Source organism: Muscardinus avellanarius (genome assembly GCF_963383645.1).
Source record: "Muscardinus avellanarius genome assembly, chromosome: X".
NCBI lineage: Eukaryota > Metazoa > Chordata > Mammalia > Rodentia > Gliridae > Muscardinus > Muscardinus avellanarius.
In genome coordinates, this window is record NC_137792.1 from 9,366,423 (window position 1) to 9,383,813 (window position 17,391).

Here is a 17,391-nt window from a genome sequence, read left to right on the forward strand (position 1 = left end):
GGTTAAAGATGCATGGAATTGAAATCTCAAGCAGTGCTATGGGAGACAATGGGTCCAGCCACTCTGGAGTAGCATTTGATAACATTTTCTAGAACAGAGAGTGCAGCTACCAGAAACTCTCTTGTGCACTCAGACACTGCTGACAATGTTCTCTGTAGCACTCTTTGTCATAGCAAAGAATTGAAACAACCTAAGTGTCCATTAATAGGGGTCTGGATAAAGTTAGTACAGTGAGTGCTATCACAAGAATATTAGTCCACAGGTTACAGGAAAGAAATACCCTAGGGATCCTCAAGCGCAGTATAGTCAAGCCTGATAATTCTCTACTGTGAGGATACCTTGTGGACTGTGGGATGTTTAGCAGCAACAACTCTACTAAGTAGGTATCATTAGTACTACCTCCATTACAAAAATCAAAAATGTTTCCAGGCATTGCCAAATATTCCCTGAAGGACAAAATCACGTTGTAATAGAAACCACTGACCTAGAACTACCTTTTTAATAAAATAATAAATCTCAAAATACATCATCAAATAAAAAGAAAGGATATGGTATATGTGTAACACATCACGTTCACATAACTTAAATAAACAGCAAGTCGCATTTCTGGAATGACAAAGAAATCAAGTGTGTGGTCATTTGGATACCGTGGGTTGTGCTTCCCACCTAAAGCCACTTTACATATTGTTCAAACAAGAGTTCCACGAAATTTCCATCAGAGAAGAATACAGTTTTAAACAAAACAAAGTCCTTTTTCCCATGGAGCTTGCCTTCTAAGGGAGTTGAGACAGAAAATAAATGAGAAATAAATATATACACTTGGGAGGAAGGCAAGTGTTATAGACAATAATAAAGTACTGGAGGAAAATAAAATGAAAATATTTTGTCTACTTAATAAAAATCTAAGTCTGGCACAATGATGCTGCCTGTAATCCTGTATTTAGGAGGCTGAGACAGTGGGGATCGCAGGTTTGAAGTCAGCACATGATAACTGAGTGACACCCTGTTTCAAAATAAAAATAAAATAAAATAGGGCCAGGGATATAGGTCAGAGGTAGAACCCCTCTGGATTCAGTTCCCAGTTCCATATGTACAAGGGATTTAAGTTGTTGTTGAAAATATTAAACCTTATTTGCTCCTCTCTAGGATATCCTTTTTCATCTATGGTTCCTCTTATGACCCATTTCTCCCTAGATTTTGCATATTAGGGAAAGCATCAGATTTCTTATTTTTTGTGAGTGACTAATCTCACCTCCAGTTCTATCCATTTCCCTGTAAATGATGTAATTGTGTTTATTTTTAATGGCTGAGTAAAATTCCATTGTGTACATATCCCACAGTTTTGTGGGTGGGAGAGGAGAAGAAGGAAACTCTCTAAATCACAAGATGTACTTAAACATATCGGTCAACCACTAAGCCAAGCATGGGAAGGAGGGATGGGGAGGGAATGGGGTGGGGATTGGGTAGGGGCTTACTGGGTAATGTGTGCATTAATTTGTGTATGTCTACACAAATTTTTCACCCCATTATGATGTATGAACACAATGCACCAATAAAAAATTTTAAAAAAGAAAATATTAAACCTTACATTTTCTTCTTTTAGTTTTTATATTTTTATTGGTGCATCGTAATTACTCATCATAGTGATATTCAAAGAGATACATTCATACATGTACATACTACTTGGTGCATTTCCTCCTCACAGTCCTCTCCTCCCTCCCCATATATGTCAATGACATTGACAGTGATACCAACAGTAGTATAAGAAGGTATCAAAAGTCTCTTCTCAATTGGGACAATAACTGTTAGATTCAAAAAGTTCCTACACTAAAATTGAAAATTAAGCTTTAATTTCAAAATTGACTTCCTGCCAATTGTTAGACTTCAGGCAAGTCATTTCACTGTACACGAGTTATGAGTTAGGGCTTGAGCTCTTAGTGTGCCAGTGGGGGTACATTGTTGCAACTCTGATTGTGAAATTCCTTGTTCTGAGTCTTACACCATGCTGATTATTTCTTATCTTCTCTAAATATCACAGTACTCTCCAGTCATAGATATAATTCCAAAACACATCCCATTTCCATATGCTCCACAAGTGGGAACAGTACCATACCCAAGTAAGAAACATTCCTAAATCACTTTCAAAGTTTCAATGTCATGAACAATAAAGGAAGATAGAAACTGTCAAGAATGAATCAGGATCTTCCCTTGCAGCACCAGGCTCCAGAGAGGAGGGGGACTCAGAACGGAGCTCAGAACCAGAGAGGAGATATGCCAGCCTCACGGCCAAGGATACAGCAGCAGCGCCATACAGCCGGCGGCAGCAGCAAGCTCACCAGATGGCTCCAGACCAGCGCACTCAACAGCCCACCAGGCTGTTGAGGAGGGGCGGACAGCGAGCCGAGGTGAGCGGCTGTGGAACAGCCAGGCGGTATTCGGCAGATTTTCTGGTGCAGAGAGCGTCTAAAGCTTGCAGGGGCCGGGCTCAGCACACCTGCAGGGACTCAGAGCGGAGCTCAAAACCAGAGAAGAAATAGGCCAGCCTCACGGCCAAGGGCGTGGCAGTGGTGCCATATTGCCAACAGCAGCAGTAGCAGCTAATTCAGAATCCACCACAGTTCCATCAGTGCACTCAACAACAGTGAGTCAAATTGCGGCCCCTAGAGGAAAAATCCCAGTACTGCACTCCCAGGGACTGACCCAGTGGGGGGGGTCACGGTGGCAGAGATATCAAACCATAGTCACAACTCCCCACAGGAGAACACCCAACGTGGTACCCCCCATGGTCTAAAGCAGCCTCGATTGACTCCCTGGGTCTGAGAATTTGCAATACAACCCAGTAAAGGAGTAGTGGTGACTGAGATACCACAGACTCGAGATCCAGAGCACCTTAAGTGAAGTCATAGTGACCCAAGGGAAGAACCCAGAGAAGGCACAAACTTCCAAAATCATGGGAAAGAGGAATAACAATGGAGCAATGAATGCCCACAACCCCACAACATCAGAACCCGATAAAACAGAAATTCAGAGATTTCTAGAAGATCAAATCAGGAAAATAACTGTAGAAATAATAGAGGTGCTTCGAAAAGAACTCAGAGAGAGCCAAAAAGAGATAAAGGATGCAATTAATGAAGTAAAGGCCTCAATTCAAAGCACAAACAACCGATTAGAACACATGGAGAACAGAATCTCGCTCTTAGAAAATGATCATTCTAAAAATGAACGCATAGTTTCTAATCTAGAAAAAAATATCCAACAGCAGGAATCTGATATTGAAGAAATATGGGCCCATTTTAAGAGAGCTAACCTAAGAATAATTGGAATAGAGGAGGGAAAAGAAAGTGAAACCAAAGGGATCAACAATCTCTTCAAGGAAGTAATAGCAGAAAATTTTCCAAACATAGAGCAAGAGGTTGATACATAGGTCCAGGAAACTTATAGAACTCCCTTTAGACAGGATCGGAGAAGAGGATCCCCATGCCACATAATTTTCAAAATGACCAATGTGGAAGCCAAGCAGAGAATCTTAAAGGCAACAAAAACAAAGGGCCAAGTGACATTCAGAGGCAAGCCAATTAGAATCACTCCAGACTTCCCAAACCAAGTCATGAGAGCCAGAAGGGCTTGGAGTAACATATTCCAAACTCTGAAAGAAAACAACTTCCAGCCAAAAATTTCCTACCCAGCAAAACTTTCTATCAAATTAGATGGAGAAATAAGAAGCTTCCATGACAAACAGAAACTGAAGGAATTTTTGTCTTCAAAACCAGCACTAGAGAAAATACTCAAAGAGATTAACTACAAAGAAGAAATAGGTAACAGACACCAGAACCAGAGAAACAAGATTTTCCATCCATCAGACAACTAAGATTGGTTATCTGTGGAGATTCATTATTTATGTTAGTCTTTTACCTATCTCTAAATTGTATTGTTTGCTTTTATTGTTGCTAATTTTTAGGAATTCTATTTTGAATATTAATATACCTTCAGATAGAGCATTTGGAAATATTTTATCCCATTCTATCAGTAACTTTTAACTCTGTTTACATTGTCTTTGGATATACAATATTTTTTTTATTTTTAGGGAGTTTGTTTACCCTTCCGTTGCCTGTGCCATTGAAATCATATCCAAGAAATCACTGCCAATTTCAATGTTTTGAGGTTTTATTAACCAGATTTCTTCTAAAAGTTTATAGTCTTAAGAGTTATATTTAGGTCTTTTATCTATTTTGAGTTAATATTTGTATATGGTGTTAGGTAAGGGTCAATTTTATTCTTTTTCATGTAATTATTATTTTTCAACAATATTTAGTTAAAAGATTATTATTTCCTTCACCAAATGTTCGTGGAAACCTTGTCAAAAATAACTTGACAATATATGGAAGAATTTATCTCTAGGCTTTTATTTAACTCCAATGGTTTATATATCTGCCTTTATAACAGTACTACACTGTTTCAATTATTGTAGCTTTATAAGGTTTGAAATCAGAAAATATACATCTTCTAGCTTTGTTCTTTTTTGAGATTGCTTTGGGTATCTAGAGTCCATATTCCATATTAGGACAGATTTTTTCTGAAAAATAAATAAATAAATGTATGATAGTTTCACCTAAAAAAAGAAAAATATATTCTCTGGTAAGAAAGAAAGCAAAAGGAAATATTGAAATGTTATCTTTAAGTCATCAAAAGCTTGGTATCAGACAAATGAAACTGTTATTTGAGATTATTATTGTTAATTTTGGATAAATTGCTATAATACTAGATGTCAACCACTAAGTTAAGCATGGGAAGAAGGGATGGGGAGGGACTGGGGTGGGGATCAGGTAGGGGCCTACTGGGCGATGTGTGCATGTATGTCTACAAAAGTATTTTTATCCCATTATGATGTATGAATACAGTGCACCAATAAAAAAATTTAAAAAGAATGAATCAGACTAAGAAGAATCAGATTCCAGAATAAAAAAGGACAATATTGGGGAATTAAATTGACCAAATTATTTTATGTGCATGTACAAATATCTAACAATGAACCCCACTGTTATGTATCATTATAATACACCAATAAAAATAAATAAAAAGGACATTAGTAGAAAGACTGGAGAAATACTAAAAGTACCAATAGTTTAAGTAATAATATTGAACCACTGTTATTTTTTTGCTTTGATAAGTCTACCATAGTTATTTAAGACAATAACATTAGAAAAACAAGGAGAGGGTCTAGAGCAAGGTTTCTCAGCCTCAGCACTGTTAACATTTTGATCTGCATAATTCTTGGTTCTTAATGGCATTCTAGGGTTTTTATGATGTATATCAGCATCCCTAATCTCTACATATTAGATGCCAGGAGCATATTCAAGTGTGAAAACCAAACATGCCTCCAGACATGTTTAAATATACTTGGGAGCAGTGAGGGGGACAAATTCTCCCCAAATTGAGAACACAGGACCTCTCTGTATTATCTTTTGGGGGGTACTGGAGATTGAATTCAGGTGCATTCAACCTCCAAGCTATACCCCCAGCCCTTTCTATTTTTTATTTTGAAATATGGTATCAATAACTTGTTGAGGATGTCCTCAAACCTGTGATCCTGATCCTCCTATCTAAGCCTCAAAAGTACTTGGAGTATAGGTGTGTGCCACCAGGCCCAGCTTCTCTGTGTTATATTTATGACACTTTAGTAAATCTAAAAGTTTTACAAATTAAACACACACACACATATATGCACATGCATGAACACACACAAATATGGGAGCAAAGTAGTTATTTGAAAGTTTCCAGGGTACTACAAAATTGTCTACAAAAAACTAGGAAATTTAAGAAACAATTTTTACTAGCTTCATTAATTAAAAGATAACAGATACATACTTTGAAAGTAACATAAAGCTGTATTCAAATGCAAGATATTAGCACCCGTTAGCCTAAGGATGGTCTTAATAATTATCCAAAATTTTAAAAAGTAGTTGTTAACTGTTCAAGTGTGTAAAATATTTATCAGAAGGCCTCCCATTGTCCTAGTGTCTTAAGTACCACATTTATCCTTTTCCCAAGGATATTAGGAAGAAAGGTTGCTATGGTTTGTCCACCTGAAACTCATGTTGAAGTTGAACCCCTATTATGAGTATTAAAATGGTGGAAATCTAATCTCACTATGGTATTTAGAGGTAATACCTATGAGAGGTTGTGAGGATTATGGAAATTATCAAATGGAACTCCTGTGACTGAATAATGGTCCCTTTAAAAGGGAAGGGAAAGAGGGGCCAGATGTAGCTCAGAGGCAAAGGGCCTGCTTTGTAGGTGTGGTGCTCTGGGTTCAATCCCTGGTTCCAAAAAGACAAAAAAAACCTCTTTAAAAGGAAGGGAGAGAAACCAGAGACAGTACAGTATACACACACAAGCACACTCCCCAGGTCTTGATATATAAAGTCCTATATGACCTTTTGATACTGCCAGGAAGAAGGCCATCACCAAATGTGGGCCCCCAACCTTAGGCTTCCATAACCATGATCCAAAATAAACCTCTTTTCTTTATAAAGCAGTATGTCTTGAGTATTTAATTATAGTGACACAAAACAGACTATTATAAAGGTGAACAGTTTCAGCCTTTTGGAGTCTTTTTAACAAAAGAATACTAAGTATCTTCTTACATGACAATTTTGTCAAAGATGTGAGTCCTCTAAGATCTTTTTAAAATTTTTTATTTGTGCATTATATTCATACATCATATTGGGGTAAAAAGCTTGTGTGTACATACATGTACACATCACTGATTTAACCCCTACCCAATTCCCACCCCATTCCCTCCCCGTCCCTCCCTCCCTTGCTCGGCTTAGTGGTTGACTTCGATATGTTTAAGTACATTGTGTGTTTTAGAGATTTTCCTCTTCCCCCCTCCTCTAAGATCTTCAACAAAAAAGTAACCCACTGTTTCAAAAATGTCACCCATAAATTCAAATAAATTTAGAGAGATGTATTTGCATTTTGTTTAAATATAGGCAGTTAAAGAACTAAAAAGCTCACTTCTTAAAGTAGCAAGGTTGTGGGAAAGGGACCAGGGGAAAGTACATCCCTGTTCTGAAGACAGACTCAAAGCAACGGTTGTACATGGAAATGGAGACAAACTTGGTGGGCTAGGGTTTCTTACTTGCTTGAATTATGCTCTGAGAAATGGAAATATCATGTAATTTGTCTACCTGCAATACAACAGACTTCTCTGGGTCTAGGACATAAGACAAAGCCCAAGTCCATCCTGTGCTGTGAGCTCCTATACTCCAGAAGGGTATCCCATGTGGGTTCTTGGTGATTATAAAATGAATGGATAGAAGAAATAAGGTTAGCATCTCTTTGTTTCTGACATATATCCCTGTAAAATTCTATGAATAACTAGTTTGAGCAGGAGTTGCAACAAGAAATAAGGGAGGGAAGAAAGGTGAGAGATTACTTCCTGAAACTTCCCCTAGCCAGACTGAAATATTCACATAACATCGTAACACAAAAACTACAATGACAGAAGAATCATTTTTGGCACTGGGAGGTTGAACTCAGAGGTACTCTGCCTCCGAGCTGTACCCCAAGCCAATTCTCTTTTTCTTTAAATTTGAAACAGGGTCTAAATAAGTTGCTAAGGCTGCCCTTGAATCTGCAACCCTCCTGTTTCAGATTCCCAAGTACTGGGATTATAGGCGTGCTCCATTGTGCTCAGCTGAGAAGAATCTTGAATGCACTATGGATGAGGGTAGCCAAAACAAAGTGTCAACATGAATAAGAAATGATACTTCAAAGGAAGTAACATGAAGAATAATTAAAGAATAGCCGAGCATGGTGGCACACACCTATAATCCCAGTATTTGGGAGGCTGAGACAGGAGGATCACAGGATTAAGGACAGCCTCAGCAACATAGTGAGACTCTTACCAATGTAGAGACACTTTGTTTTCAAACAAAAAATACTACTCTATGGTCTTGTAAATGTGATTATACTGAATGTCCCCCAAGATTTGTATAAAATAGGAAACTAATCCACCAACAAGTGCTTAGTATGTTAACCATGTCTTTTAAAAGTGTGTTTTTGGAGCTCAGGATGTAGCTAAGTGGTAGAAAATATGCTTAACATGCACAGGGCTCTAGGTCCAATCTCCACCACACAAAAAATGTGCTTTAAAGTAATATACAAACTAAAATGATATTAGCATAACTAAATACAAACCTTATATTTTCAAGATTTTAAATATGGAAGGCTCTGATAAAATTGAGTTCACTTTAATAATCATTTTGACCAGGGGTTTTAACCAGTAAATTATATAAACACATACCAATGTGGCTTCTTTGAGTAAGTCACTAAAAAGAAGTAAAAATGTTCCTTCCTTTTCCTTAGTGTGGGTATGATGCTAAATCTCTAAGAATTTCTTCCATTGCCATTTCTCATCAACAGGGCCAGACAAAGCCAAAGGTATCCAAGGAGTGGTAAGAATCAGACTCTTGTTTCTGGAGATCAAAAGGACTAAATGGCAGGGGGGCTGCTGTTTTACAAGCACAAGACTGTTAATCCCCTTACCTTACTGTGGATAAAAGAGCATGTTGTTCCTTTTTAAATCACAAGACTTATCCTTGAATAATTAATCACAGGAGAAAATCCATTACATGCCCTAGACCATTTAACTCAAAAAGAGAAAGCCATGCCTGAGTTACACTTGCAACTGTCTTGCTAAAAGTGATAAATTATCAAAATGTCAAAATTTGGGTACACTTAGGTAGATAAATTTCTCAGCGTACCTGGGAAACAGATTGTAAAATTTAAACTTACATCATAACTTCCTTAGAAACTACTAAGAACATTAAATTTCTATGAAACTCTTTTAGCAAATCCAGCTTAAGTAATTTTGTAAATAGTTTAAAAAGCCCTGGTTGCCATCTTTAATGCAACTCCTAAGAAAAATTCAATCTAATCTACTGAAATGAGAGCTTTTTCTTAAATTCATTTTCCATTAATCTTCCATTCTGCTTCTAAGAAAATCATTTGTCAAAATTTATAAATTTTTTTTTAAAAAATCGCCTGTTTTCTGTCACATTTCGTCTATCTATCTCTAACACCGTGGCCAGTTTCATGGGCATGGGCACTGGGTACGATGGGTCCTAATGTAACTAAATTTCATGCCCAAGCCAGGTGTGGTGGCGCACGCTTATAATCCTAACATTTGGGAGGCTAAGACAGGAGGATTGCAGTTTGTGGACAGCCTCAGCTACTTAGTGAGGCTCCTTGCAACTCAGTGAGACCTTGTTTCAAAATAAAGAATAAAATAACAGGTCTGGGGTATAGCTCAGAGGTAGAATGCCCCTGGGTTCCATCCCCAGGACTGCAAAAAAATTAATAAAAAATAAAAATAAATTTTATGCCCAGCACAGAACAGGCTTTTAATTCAGTCTTCTTAATTTTGTAGATCTGACCTTCAAGATCATGTAGAATTCAGCCCAGCATCTCAAACACATCTCGCTCATCACCCATGTCTCTGACAGCAATATTGCCTAAGCCTTTACAAAAAATGTTTACTTACCCCCTGGACTAGTTTTGTACTTTTTGATATTTACAACAGTCAACAAACGCTTCTATATATCCAGAGTGCCCAATTTCAAGCAAAACTCCTTTCAAATAAACTAGGTCAGATACCCATAAACTTCTACAGTACCTCAGGTTCTGAATGAAAACATTCCACAGGCAAATTCTTCAAGATTAATCTGAAATCTTACCTATTTACTTATTTTTCCTAAGAATGTAAACATTTAATTTAACATAGCCATGTTCCAATCGCAATGAGAGGGCTTCGAGTAACAGTGCCATGAATCCAGCATGTATAAAATCTGCTTACAAGAAAGGCTAGCAGAAAACAAAAAGAGACTACTCGGGTTAGCATCGCAAAAGAACCAGTGCCTTATTTTTTCTTTTCAATTTTTTGTCATGCAATTACACTACTTTTACTGAAAAGGTTATAAGCAGTTGTGAAAATAACACTACAGTTTAATGGCATAAAATTATATGCTCTTTCTAAAAAAATCTATAAAACAGGAATAAAATTTACTTGGGGTAAAATTTTGTTTTGCTACCTTTCTTTAATTTTTGAATCATATGAATGTATTTTTAAAAATATACACTGAAAATATACATGAATGTGCCCGCACAAGTACATATATCATGTGCCTATCATGTTTCTTCAAATTCCACTATTCTGTTTTATGCTTTATATTTACAGTCTGTGCATCAGATTTTGTGAGTTTTGGGGAAAACAATTCATAAAAAAATCTTCTTCCTCTGGCTCTGAATCACTATAAAATTCAGACTAATGAGTAAAGCAGATCGGAGACCAAAACAAAAGGCTAGGTCGGGAGGAGATGACTTTAATCAACAGGCAGTTTCTTCCCAATTTTAAAAAATCCCCAGATGAGATCAATTTACCCATCCTGTTTCAGATAGAGCTGAACAGAGGCAGGTATCACTATACATTGGAGTAATATGCATGATATTTAATATTCCATATGATGTACCAACCAACCAAACTAAATGCTCCTCAACTGTAAACAGCAAGTGCAGCCTTACAGATGTGGGTGCTACTCCATGCCTGCAGGACCTGGTTCTGGACTTACCTAAGAAGTAACACTGGAAATGTCTAGTGGGAGACAGGATGGCAAGCTAGCCCCTTGGGAGAAAAAAAAACCCACATCCAGGTTCTCCTACAAGATTACCAACCAGAGAACTCATTTGACTTATCAAAGGGAGACATGAGGAAAGAAGTAGAGAGATACCAGGAGTGTCATCCTAATTCTAGACGGAGAATAAGGGAAATGCCATAAACAGAGAAGATCCCACCAGAACAATAGTTAAGAATGTAGAATTATTACAAGTTGTACCAAGTGCTTTAAAGAACATTACCAAAGTGCCGTGGCAGATACCAATAATGGGAAGAACCTACATACATTTAGGTCATTTTCAAAATGAGAATAGAGTTCTTTCATATCTATATTCTGCAAGAAAATTTATATGTATACAACAGAAATATAGAAAGCTTAAGAAATAAAACTGCAATTTGGGAAGTTGTTTATCTACATATTGCCCATTGACCAAAGGGCATTACTAAAATATGCTATCAACTGTAAGCTGATCTACATTACAAAAGTTTTTCTTAATGTTCAGTAAAGATGTAGGTCCCTTAAAAACTAAGTAACAAATTATTTTCGAGATCAAGGTTTGAAATATTACAGTGTCTCAAATAATACAGCAAATAATCAGTTAAGGTGTTGTACAGTTTGCTTACTCTGTTGCTTCTCTGTTGGGAACTTTTCTCATGGAGAAAGCCACCATCGCTCTGAAGAGATATTCTTCATTTGTATCCCAGATGTACTGCAAGAAAAGGAAAATAGAGGCATGGAGTAAAAGTGGCCCCTTCGTTGATATGCACACGCACATTTGCATATTCTTTCTCTCCCTTCATTCTCCTCCTATTTTTCTCATATACTGAAACCTGGACACCATGATAAATCATGTATCACAACATGCACAGTAGAATTTCTTAGATATTCTATAATTCCAAGTTGGGTGTGTTTCCTGTTGAATACTCTTCCTTAGAATTGGCATTGGGGAGGATATGATATATCATGCGAACACTGTCAGGGTTTAGGGTTCACTCTGCGATGGAAAAACATACTTTACTCTTACTGCTGGTCTCTTCTTATGATGACGGAAAGGATAGTAAGTTAAATAGATTAACTTAACAATAAATCACATATCACGCAGCCTTTCAGAATAAGGACGTACTGCCATACATACTCTTTTTAAAGGAAATATTGCCATAACATATTCTTTAAACTTCCTTCAAATAATTTTACTTTACAGTTCTATCTTACATAACTGTAATACGATGCCATCAAGAAATAATGCTATCTTTTTTTCTTCGTGTGCAAGTATTGAACGTTGCAATTTAATGTCAACTTTAGATACTATCTGAAGAGTTTCTTCAATATTTTTAATTGAACTTTTCATTTTATATTATACTATGGTCATGTAAAAATAATTACTGGCTGGTTTGGTGTGGTGGCGCACGCCTGTAATCCTAGCGCTTGGGAGGCTGAGACAGGAGGATCGAGGCCAGTGAAGACCTTCAGCAACTTAGTGACACCCTTTAAATTAAAAAAAAATAATTACTGGCTCATGAAGTGGCTCCTAGTTTTTAATAATGTATTCCATTTTACTCAGAATAAGGGAAACTATATAGTCCAATATAATAAAGGAAAAAAAACATAAATAAAAAAGTAGTCCAGTTAAAAATAGCACTTAAATTCTTTTCAGACAGGGAAGGCTTGTTATCAGAATGGGGAGATGGAGAATACACCTGTTTGAGTATAGATAAAAATGATAAATCTCAGTTTAGAAGATAAAAGTACAGAGATGCTAAGCAGACCTTTCCAGAACATGAGTTTATATTGCTTTTCAGACCCTAAAGATGATTTGACCTGATCTCCTGTTCTTTTATTGATTCCTCTTAAAAACAATAGCGTAAGTCAGTGCAATAGGAGTCCAGTTTGTGTCACAGAGAAAAGCCCCAAGTTATATAGAACAGAGCAAGACTGACCAAATGTACATTGAGTTGGGTATTCTTCCAATGGAACCTACTTATCTTGAGTAAGGACTGAAAGTTTCTGCATTTGGAGTTAGCATATATCTATTAAAGCATTCAGAATATTTCAAAGAGAGAACCTCCATGCATAAAGAGAACCAAGCACCTGGAGTAATAAGAAAACGTACAATTTGCTGGGTGCAGTAGCACATGCCTATAATCCCAGTACTTGGGAGACTGAGACAGAAGATTACAGGTGTGAGGGCAGCCTCAGCAAGAGGTTGTTTCAAAGTTTGTTAAAAAAATAATTGAATAGGGCTAGATGTATGTATCTCACAGGTAGAATGGCCCTGGATTCAATCTCCAGCACCAAAAACAAAACAAAAAGAAAACATATGATTTAACAGAGAATAAGGAAAGAGTTACTAAAGGTAAACATATTCATATTTAATGGCCCAGAATCCTATTCTTGGGCAAATACTCCCCCCAAAAAGAAAGCATGTGGGAAAGATATATACAAGAATTTCTGTAGCAACTTAAGTACCTGTTGTACATATACTTGACACATAATAGGTGCTTAAAAAGTAAGCAAATTTAACACATCTTTATAGCCCACATATGGCTTCACAAATCACATGGTACAAACTAGTTGCGTTTATTTATCCATCAGTTTAAATTCCTTGGTTCCTCATTTCAGTAACTCTTGTGCCAAGGCCCTAAATGTCCCAGCTCACCAGGCTTTATGCAAACATCTAAGAACACTCAAATCATGGTCAACCCTGTATTTTAGGTGAGTAATAAAACATAAATGGGAGATTACAAAACAGAGTTTATTGGTTTAATTCATCTATTCCCAAATTGCCTGGGAATCTCATATCTCTCCATAATGTTTCTCTCTCTCTCTCTCTCTCTCTCTCTCTCTCTCTCTCTCTCTCTCTCTCTCTCTCTCCTTCCCTCCCTCCCTCCCTCTTTCTTGCTCTTTCTTTCTCTCTCTCCCCTCCCTCCCTCCCTTTCCCTTTTGTCACATGACTGTTTTAAACCTCATAAAGGCCCTCTAACTCAAATTCTTTTGCTTTATAATTTATAGGTATGTCTCAACTTATCCATTAAAACTCCCCCATCCTTCAGACACCAAGATGTAAACCTTTCTCCATATACATTCATCCTGTACATCTCCCCTGAGGTGCAGGCGATACTGTTTCTCTCTTCTCAACGGCTACTCTTCCACTTCTATTAGATATACCTCCCCTGTGACCTAAGGATCTAACTGATAGTGGTTTCCCCTCTCTTTTCTGGGTATTTGAATATACCTGGAACCTGTCCACTGACTTTTAACCATGCTCAAGTTTTTTTATTCCCATTAAGACAACAGCAAAAATAAATTACTCAATATTCCTTTGATCCATCTCCTGTCTCTCTTCTACCCTTCAAGCCAAAATATTCAAAGGAGCTGTACACACTTCTGTTTCTACTTGCTTATCACCCATTTATTTTTAATTCCCTCCAATATCTTCCTTCCATCTCTACCACCTCACAGAGGCAGCCCTCTTGAGAGTCCACACTGCTTGAAACAATGAGCATCTGTCAGACTTCATCTTCCCTGACCACAGCATTAATACTCTGTAACACAACCTGAATGTTGAAACAAAACTCCCTAACAGTCACATATTCCCTAGTCTGGTCCCTTTCTCTATAAGCTCACCATGTGCCATGATCCTTTTGACTGCCCCAAATAGTCACCTCAGCCTTTCTTTTAATCATGTGTGTATGTGTGTGTATGTATGTGTGTGTGCATGTACACGCATACTTATGATTTAACTCAGGGACATTATATCTCCAAGGATACAACCAGTCCTGTTTGTTTGTTTGTTTAGTACTGGGGATTGAACCCAGTACTACCTCTTAGCTATACCTTTTTTTGTTATGAAACAAGGTCTTGTAAAGTTGCTGAGGCATCAAGCCATCAAGCCCAGCTCTTCCTCCTCTTCTCATACTTTCCAAGCTTCTTCCTGTGATAAGCCTTTAAACATGCTGTTCTCTCTGAATTTTCTTTTTGATGCCCTGGTTCATTTCTACTCATCATGATTTAGACATTGCAAAAGTGCCTGGTACTGAGGCTCCTGGTGATACCAAAGCCCCACATACTTGTCCTTTCTGTAATTTTCTTTTCTTTTTTTTTTTTTTGGTACTGAGAATTATACTGAAGGCATTCTACCTCAGAGTTATACCCCAGCCATTTTTTTTAGAAAATAGGGTCTTACAAGGTTGCTGAAGGCCTCATAAAGTTGCTATGGCTGGTATTAAACCTGAGCTCCTCCTGTGTCAGCCTCCCAAGTACTGGGATTACTGGGATTATAGGTGTGTGACACTATACTCGGCTACCTTTATATAATATTGACAGACTGTACACTCACATTTGATTTACTACATACTTAGTGGACAACTGATTCTTCCACTGTTGGAAGCTCAGAAGAACAGAGACAAGTCTGATTTTAGCTATCTATGCATTCCCAGCACCCATCATGTTACCTGTTCTGAGAATCCTGGGTTGAAAAACTATATACTATTAGAAAGTATGAATTCTGCAGTCAAACTGCCCCAGGTTCAAATCTTCTCTCTGCCACTTGCTGGTGTGAGATCTTGAAGGGGCCACTTAATTTTTCCCCCTTAGTTTCTCACCCATCCAATGGGAATGTTACCTTCCTCAAAGAGTTGTTGTAAAGACTAAATGAGTTGATATGAGTAGAGTTCTTAGAAGGGTCCCTGCAGGAAAGTATGGCAAGTTCTCATTAAATCCTGGCTGTTAAAACAATTATTACTAATCAAGGAAATAACAAGATAATATGTGGGTAGATTGGCCTGCAAATAGAATGCCTCTAGCACATTTTTTTCTTTTTTGCTTTCTAGTCTGAAGCATCTTTATATTACCTACTAGAGAAACATGTTTGCAAATCACACTAGGAAAAAAACTAGAATTAGGAAACATTGTCTTATTCCTTTTAGTGATCTTCATAGTTTCTATCTTCAGAGGCCCTGTGAGTACTTTTAACTTCTATTTTATATTTAACATTTTAACTTTGATTTCATATTTCATACTGTCACTTTGATAATTTGAGAGAATTGAAACTTTGCACCAGAATTGGAAACCTTATGCCACGAAGGGCTTTATGTGTGTAGTACCAACCCTGCTTTTTGGTGAGTAGAAAATAGGCTGAGAAATCCTGAGTGGTTCAAGTTTCCTAAAGTGGTGTCATACAAAACTTCTCATATTTTCAAGCATATTCTAAAGATTAACACTTTAGGAAAACATATTCTAATCACAATATCTATTTTATTATAGTCCTACTTTTACTTTAATAAAAGATGAGACTTCAAGTCTGATCTTTTATTAAAGATCTTTTATTAATCTTGGATCTAATGAATACAAGATTGAGATTACCATGCAGCAACCACCATTATTTGAAAAAGCACAGTGTTCTTAGTAAACAAAACTTAAAATGAACATGCAGGTGCTCCACTTACTGCTTTATCTCCCAGAGCTGTTCTGATACTAAGTCTCACTTTAAAGGCATTTTCTGCATCTGCCAGAAAGAAAAAAAAGAAAGTGGTATATGATGACAAAATCTGCCAAAATGAAGCCTGAGAAGTCCTAATAGTTAATGCATTTAAAATCAACAGAACTACAATTAAACTGTTTAAAAATACTCCTGAAAATTGGCCGGAAAACATGTCAGATGGTTTAAAATTTTCTTTCAAACTCATGAAATGGTCACAAGCTCAACTTCCAAGCCACAATGTATCTGTACATTTCAAAAACATAGAGTTCTTTTAGTCAATTATTCGTCAATCATTTAGAAAACCATTCATCTATTACTGAGTTTCAAAGCTACAGACCTGGTTGGCAGAGCTCAGCATGAATAGCAGTCACCAGGAAAAAGAGGAGCCACAGCATTCTTCCAGAATGCAAACACAAGGCAAACTGAGGGAAAAAATCCACCCTCCACTTAAAGCTGTCTTAGCCACTCTGTGACCGGATTAGCATATCAGAGAAATGAGCCAGCCACCATCTAAAAGGTTTAATAATTAACATCCATCCAGTTGAGTTAATACGTCCATAGAAGCAGACCATCTCCTGTTAGCTATTTATGAAAATCTGTTTGAAAAACAGATTAGTTGTTTTTTTCCAAACTCTCTCTCAGAAGAATGCTTCCTCTGCCAACAAAATCTGAATCCTCCCCCAATCCTTTCTGAACTCCTGTGGTTAAATGAACAGTGAAGAGAACTGAGTCTTTTCTTTAGGTTTTCTAGAACATAAAATTTCCACTCTTTCAAGTCTAAAGTATCTCGTCCATAGGTAGGGTCTCTTCTTTTGGAAGGCAAGGTATCACTCCTCTCTATCTCTGTTGAACAAAGGATGCACTTCCCACAGTATCAACTGACTCTCACCTTGGCAGGTAAACATCCCAGGATAGCTTCTGTTTCACACAAAGGAGCTGGTTTTATTTATCCTTAAGGTCTGAGAGTTGTTTAAAATCAAAGTTAATAACATGAAGCAGTGCTGCCAAATAGAATATTTTGGGGTTTTTTTCTTTTGCAGTGCTGAGAATTGAACCCAGGATCTTGTGCATGCTAGGCATGTGCTCTACCACCGAGCCCCATCCCCATCTCTCAATGGAACATTCTGTGGTGATGGAAACATTCTGAGTCTATGCTAGCCAATATGGCAGCCACTGGACATGGGTCATTGTTGAGCATTCGCAGTGGGGCTAGTGCTGCTGAGAGACTGAATTTCC

The 17,391-nt window shown here is 37.3% G+C and overlaps 1 protein-coding gene across 2 annotated transcripts in view; it reads right to left on the minus strand.

The window, feature by feature from the left end:
- The window catches only part of CLTRN (collectrin, amino acid transport regulator), a gene marked incomplete at both ends in the record, with an annotated part of 40,971 nt that extends 24,421 nt beyond the window's left edge, over positions 1 to 16,550 (minus strand). Inside the window, 3 exons of one of the 2 annotated variants that reach the window (XM_080718564.1) lie at positions 11,300 to 11,385; positions 16,121 to 16,179; positions 16,493 to 16,550. In XM_080718564.1, the coding sequence (XP_080574690.1) occupies positions 11,300 to 11,385; positions 16,121 to 16,179; positions 16,493 to 16,550 (203 nt within the window). Of the gene's footprint in view, positions 1 to 11,299; positions 11,386 to 16,120; positions 16,180 to 16,492 lie in introns of those variants that run through there. The other variant, XM_080718565.1, reaches the window with a different exon arrangement.
- Between the last annotated feature and the right edge of the window lie 841 nt (positions 16,551 to 17,391).